Raw genomic sequence first — 6,684 nt, forward strand, 5'->3', positions numbered from 1 at the left:
GCTTGAGCACACCAAGACAGTTTGGATAACTCCATGCTCCTAGCTGTGTGGAAACAGTTTAGAGCTCGCCCCATCTTTTTCCAACAAGAAAAAGAGACCAAAGCAAGGTCCAAAAAGACATGGATGGCAGATTGCATAGATGGTGTGCTGCCTACACAGAGTCCTGTCCTCAACCTGATAGAGTCAATGAGGCAATGGAACCAGATAGAAAACTTTGAATCAATTTGACTGTATGATCTGGTGAACTGTAAAGTGCCTTGAGATGACATGTGTTGTGAATTGGCCCTATATGAATAAACTGCCATAGAGTGTAACTGTCACAGGAAGTCATTATTGTAGTTATTTAGATATATACTGTATTTAAAACCAAGATAAGAAATCTGCTGCTGTTTGTGAGAGACTGCTGCTGTTGGTGAGATGTATTGCATTCATTTCCTGTTTGAATTGAAGGAGGATGTTGTTGTCCAGACTATCTCCGCCTGAATTAAGTTTTTTTTTTTTTTTCTTTTCTGTGATATCTCTGTATCTAAGTAACTCTAACTTACCCGAACCCCTTTAAACCATAGCGCCTTCTGCTGCACTTTTCAAATGAGCACTTGTGTCAGTTTCACACGGTTTTATTTCTGGTAGTAAGGAGTAGGTAGCCTAGGCTAGCACTATCTTAGCATTGATATGACTTCTCTCTCCCTCCCTTGACTCTTTCCCAACTCTTCCTTCTTCCTCTCCTCTCTCCTGCTCTCACCAGGGACCATAGTTAAATGTTTGCCAGGGGCAAGAACGGGCGACATCATATCCTACCTGAAACTGCTGGTTAAGGATAAGGTTAAATACAGTAAGATTGTTATTCACGCTGGCGCTAATGACACCTGTTTACGCTGTTTGGAGGTCACTAAAATTAGTGTTGCTTCGGTGTGTAAAGTTACCAAAACAATGTCGGACTCTGTTACACTGATGATAAATTAGCTATATCTGTCTATAAATCCAGATGAAGCTAACCCATTACATAGATTACAGGCATGTCTCGAGGACATAAAAACCTGGATGACTCTTAACTTTCTCCTTCTGAATGCAGACAAAACAGAAGTTATAGTCTTTGGACCAGAGCTGCTTGAAAAAAAAGGGGATTCGTCAGTCACTTCATCTGGACGGGATTACACTGATTTCAGATAATAAAGTACAAGTAAAAATGTCCTGTCCTCAACCTGATAGAATACCTTTGGGTTTAATGTCTCCAGAGACTGAGACCCAGGGCAACTTGTCCAACATCAGTGTGTAACCTCAGTAATGCACTTCTTGAATAATGGTCAAAAATTCCCATAAACAAACAAAATCTCATGAAAAGCTTTCCAAGAGAAGTTGCAGCTGTATATTGTGTCAGATTAAGAGACCTAAGTGGATATTGCTGTGGTGGGCTAAGACTAGTTGAATTTATAACTGATGACTTGCTGCCACAGTTTGCTCATGTTTAGAAAGCATTTATTTGTTTATTTGACATTATAAAAAAGATATGGCACTTATTTTGCTGCTGTTTTCATTGGGACCAAGATACCTCTGACATATTAAATCAAATCAAAGTTTATTTATATAGCACTTTGCAACACCAGGAAGACCAAAGTGCTTCACAAAAAGATAAAAACATTGCAAAAAATAAAAAATAAATAAAATAAATACATAAAATCATAAAGATAAAACAATGTGTCCCAAGTATTAAAAGCCAGTTTAAAAAAATGAGTCAGTCAAAAACGGTGCAGTTTTTAGTCAGGTCTTTTTTTGTATTGATATATTATCAAAAGGGCACAAAGGCACTTGTACTTCCTGAGGAGGATGAGGAGAGCCCACCTGCCCCTACCCATTCCCAAAACCTTTTACAGAAGTGTCATATAGAGCATTCTGACGAGTCTCATTTGGTGGTATGGAGGCTGCAGCGCCTCAGACTGGAAGAAGGTGAGAAGGGTAGTGAGAACTGCAGAGAGGATCATCGTTCAAGTATTTTGTGGTTCTGTTTGCAAGAGAGGTGAGAGTGGAGCCTGAGTGATAGACATTCAGTGTGGCTATAATGCAGAAGCTGCACAAGATTTTGTGGTGAAGAATGAGAATGAAAAGGCAAAGCTCTCGATTTACTGGTCAATCCACGTTCCTACCCTTACCTGTGATCCAAAAATCTAGATCATGACCAAAAAAAACTATATTGCAGATACAAGTGTCTGAAATGAGCTTTCTCCACCAGGTGGCTGGGCATTCCCTTAGAGATAAAGTGAGAAGCTTGGTTCTACAGGACTAGTTGTGCAGAGCAGCTCTGTGGCTTTTTTTACAGCTCCTCTTGAATCTTAGTCTGACCCAGGAGACAGTTCCAGTGAAATGGAAGCCTCGGACAAAACTCCTCAGTGACTATAGACCTGTTGAATTGACATCCCACATCATGAAGGTCTTCCTCAGCAAACATGCAGCTTTCAGGACCCACTGCAGTTTACTTATTGTTGTGGAGTGGTTCAACAAACCCACTGTCATTTAGACAAGGCAGACAGCACAACAAAGTTCTTTTTCAGATCTTTAACAGTGATTACCTCAGTGACTTTGCAAACAGAAAAGCTGGAACCACGGGTTTGATCAGTGAATGGACCATTGAGGAAAACAGTAAAGGTTATATGCAGGGGAGGATCTAGGATTCTAGGAGAATATTTTTGTTCCTTATTTTCCAGAGTTATGAGCGGGAACCATATATTTTAGCTGACTGAAATAATCAGTTCCCCCTCCATAACATGGTATTAAATAAAGGTATCTGCAAGTTTTTAACTGTGTTTATTCCTCCTTATCAAAGACAAACTGTGGATTTGGGGATATTTGATTTTCCACAGTTATGAGGGGGAAATACAATATTTTAGCCACCTGATATAATCGTGTGAATTTTGAAACTGTTATTATTTATCTGTATTATGTTTGAGACATTTATTATTTTATATTTTGAAATCCAAAAGCGTTCAAATGAATACGACTATTGGTTTGTTGATCTTCATGAAATGTGTTTACAATTCTCAATTCAAAATGTCTGGAGTAGCATTGCTCCAGACATTTTGAATTGTGAAATCTTTCTGGGTGGAAAGAGAAACATCTTCAAACTTGGAAAACAAAGTCCAGTGGTTTTGGTTTGAACTTTTTTTCCCCGAATGTTTGTAAATTGTTAGATAAACATTTAAACAGAAAATGCATTTCATATAGATCATCAAAGTGGAATGGATCATATCAGGTGGCTAAAATATATGATTTTCCTCTAAAACTTCTGGCAAATAATGATCAAATGTCACCATATCCACAGGGTTTGTTGTTGATTTAACACAGTTAAGACTTGCAGGTGAATTAATTTATTCCCATGTTATGGAGGGGTAATGGATTATTTTAGCTGAAATATCAATTCTCTCCTCTCCTCCTCCCATATCTTTGGATATGGGAGGAGGAGCTGTAAAGGAGCTGTAAAGAGCAACTGTTTCCACATTCTCAAAAATTGTTATGTGTGATGGCATGTAGTTTCATTAATCCAGTAATCTCTCATATTTTACATTAAAACAGGATTTACCAGAAAGTCTACACTCTCATATTTTCAGGAATTCTTCATTTTTGTGCCCTGCTATCAGCCAGTGTCCATCCTCTTATATCACCGATGAAAACTTATAAATACTCACTACATGTTGGAAAACTGTGTTTGGTGACTGACCTTTATTTCTGTCAGGCTTAAGAGACAAAGGTTGGAAAAAGACAGATTCTCTTGGAATTTAAAAAAGAACAACACAGAAAAGCATAAAAAGGACCTTGTCTATTTATTTTTTATTTATTTTAAAATTTAGTAAATAGCAGCTGCTGATGAAACGAGATGACAAAATCGACACATGATAATATGAGCTGTTTTTATCGAGAAATCGATCAGAAGCGCAGTGAAAATTGTCCCATCCGCCATGTCCGCCTCTCTGGCTTCAAAGCCCGCTCCCGACACAAGGGGAACAGAATTTCATATAACACCGGCACAAAGAACGTCTTGAAGTCGGAGCTTCACATCCCTAGGATATCAGTCTGTTACTGTAGCAACAACTAGTGTTGACAACTTCTTCTGCACGGGAATGCTACAGGCTGTTTTCCTTCGCTTGCTGCTACTATCTAGTGTATTCCAGTACTGCACATTTTACTCAGATCAGCTCAGAAGCAAGATCTGGGGCTCTTTTAAACATCCGGGACTGTAGCCCAAGTAGCCACCCCCTAGATCCGCCACTGGTTATATCTAGGTAAAGATATGGTTTTGCATATAGTTACATACATTTACAGAGTTTTAAGAACTATTTATTGTGCTACCTGGTTTCAGGTAACGTTTTCCTTTATTTCCTTTATTTAGGAAGATTCTTGAATTTCTATAGTTTTGTTCATGTTTTTTTTACAGTGTAATTGTCATTTTGTTACAAAGTTCAGACCCAAATGCAGAAAAACCAAACAATTTCTTAATTATATTCACCAAAGCCATTTAAATGTTTTATTTTTCTTGCAGTGTTGGTTATTTTTCACATTGCTTTTGCAGTTGGAAGCAAAAAGCATAAAATTCACGTTACACTTTAACTGTAAATAAACTGCTGACTAGTTTATATTATTACGTTTGGTAACACTAGATGATGCATACAAATAGGAGATAGTAAACATTTTTTCCAGAGATACAAAAAGTTTATTGTAGGTGTATGAATGATTTGATCATCCGACTGTTGATTGAAACCATAATACTATTTGCAGAAACAGAGGACCCCAAAATAAAAATTTGCTCAGGGCCCTGTGGAGGTTTGGGCTGGCCCTGTATAACAGAACCAGATAGGTTTACTTTGGATATTTGTTCTCAACTCAAACTAGCATAAGCTCACTTTCTGAAACAGAATGTCCATATTTTAATTTTTAATTCACCTAAAGTATCAGACTCCAAACAATGAAAATGATCACCTGATGTTCATTTAAAAGAAAGCAATTGCTTCCACAAGTTGCGTATTTTTGACAGCTTTAGTCCATACACCAGAGGGTTAAACAGTGGCTGACATATTAGAAAATAAATAGATAAAAATATTTCAAAAATCTTTGGAGCATGGCTCCATTGTAACCTGCTCTGCAAAATTTCAACCCAAACTCCAAGTGTGAAGTTGAGCAGAGAGGCCAGGTGAGGAGTGCAGGTACTGACTGCCTTCTGTCGGGTCGCTTTGGATCCACTGTAACACACCTTAAGGATCCTCATGTAGGTGTAGATAATTAAAATAACTGGAAGACACACTGAAAAAACAGTGCTGATCAGTCCATAAATGTTATTGATCGTTGTGTCTGAACAAGTCAGCTGAACAAGGGAGTAGTTGTTACAGTAGACTCTATTAAGGACATTTTTACAGTGGTCTAGAGAGTAGCTCATGGACGTGTAAATACTGACTATGACACAGGAGGATACCCATTCTAAAACAATTAAAGCTGCAACTTTCCTATTTGTCATCCGGGAGTTGTACTGCAGAGGATAACAGATGGCCAGATATCTGTCATAGGACATGATAGTGAGAGTAAAGTACTCTATGCTTCCATAAATGTGAAGACAGTAAACCTGCAGGAAACAGAGTGGCACAGAAATAGTGTGAACATCAGAAAGGATCTGAACCAATAGGAATGGAAACAAGCTTGTACTGCCAAAGAGCTGATTAACAAACATGACGAAGAGGAGGATGTACATAGGTTCATGTAAGCTCCTGTTAACAGCAATAACCACACTGAGCAGAACATTAGAGGCAACTATGAACATATACAAACACAAGATAATCAGGAACAGTAAATACTTGAACTGCTTGATGTCAAGGTAAGCCCCCAGAATCAAATATGGAGCCAGTGTTGAGTTCACCATCATCTGCTTTTGTTTGTCTGAAAAGAAAATGTCACACAGGGTTCAGGAGAAACTGTCAGACATTCTCATCATAGGTTGTGGTAAATATAATAAAAACACAAAGCAAAACATTATTCAGCTAAATAAGAAACAGACACCACTCACCACACTCAAATATCTTATTCAGAGAAATCAAGAAGACATTTCAGGACACTGAGAGGACGACCCTGTGAGTTCATCTGAAGTGAGCTTTAATTCCGGTTATTCTGCTGCTTTTATTTGTCTTGAGCTCTGTCCTTCTCCCCCATGCTGGCACAATTGTCAAAGGACTGCTTCTCTGCCCTTATGCAAACATCTAGCTGTCTTCCATCTAACTAACACTTAGAACTGGGAAGTCAGAGTTTCGTAATCTAGAAAGTAACAGCGTTTTTTTCTTTTATTTTTCAGTTTGCTTATGGCTACTGTTACAACAAAAACAGAACCACCAAAACTGTTCCACATGGTATCTTGATCATATAAGCATCTTTAAACCACTTTAATTTATAAACACCCAAGAGTAGTATGTGTACATACACTGGAAAAACGATCTAGAAGTAAGTAAACATGTCTTAAATTAAGTGTATTTCCCTTAATTTGAGTAGGTAAATGGGATAGTTTGCCAATGGAATGAGTATTTTTACTCTTAAAATAAGATATTAAGATAAAAAAAAAATCACTTGAAATTTTCAGGATCCCAGTTTTGTGTTCGTCTGTTTGTCTTGTCTTTTGTGTTCTCCCTTCCACCACCAGGAGGCGCCTGGCTCTGGCTC

At 38.0% G+C, this 6,684-nt stretch overlaps 1 protein-coding gene across 1 annotated transcript; it reads right to left on the reverse strand.

Annotated features, from left to right (window-relative positions):
- Positions 1-4,563: 4,563 nt before the first annotated feature.
- Positions 4,564-6,120, reverse strand: LOC107091839 (olfactory receptor 10A3-like). Its single transcript, XM_015386006.1, has 2 exons — positions 6,041-6,120; positions 4,564-5,913 (listed from the first exon to the last, which is right to left on the reverse strand). Exon 2 carries the CDS (start codon positions 5,897-5,899, stop codon positions 4,973-4,975), a length of 927 nt encoding a protein of 308 aa, XP_015241492.1. The 5' UTR covers positions 5,900-5,913; positions 6,041-6,120; the 3' UTR covers positions 4,564-4,972.
- Positions 6,121-6,684: the final 564 nt, after the last annotated feature.

This window comes from Cyprinodon variegatus, unplaced genomic scaffold (assembly GCF_000732505.1).
Source record: "Cyprinodon variegatus isolate N-32 unplaced genomic scaffold, C_variegatus-1.0 Scaffold354, whole genome shotgun sequence".
In the NCBI taxonomy this organism is placed as follows: domain Eukaryota; kingdom Metazoa; phylum Chordata; class Actinopteri; order Cyprinodontiformes; family Cyprinodontidae; genus Cyprinodon; species Cyprinodon variegatus.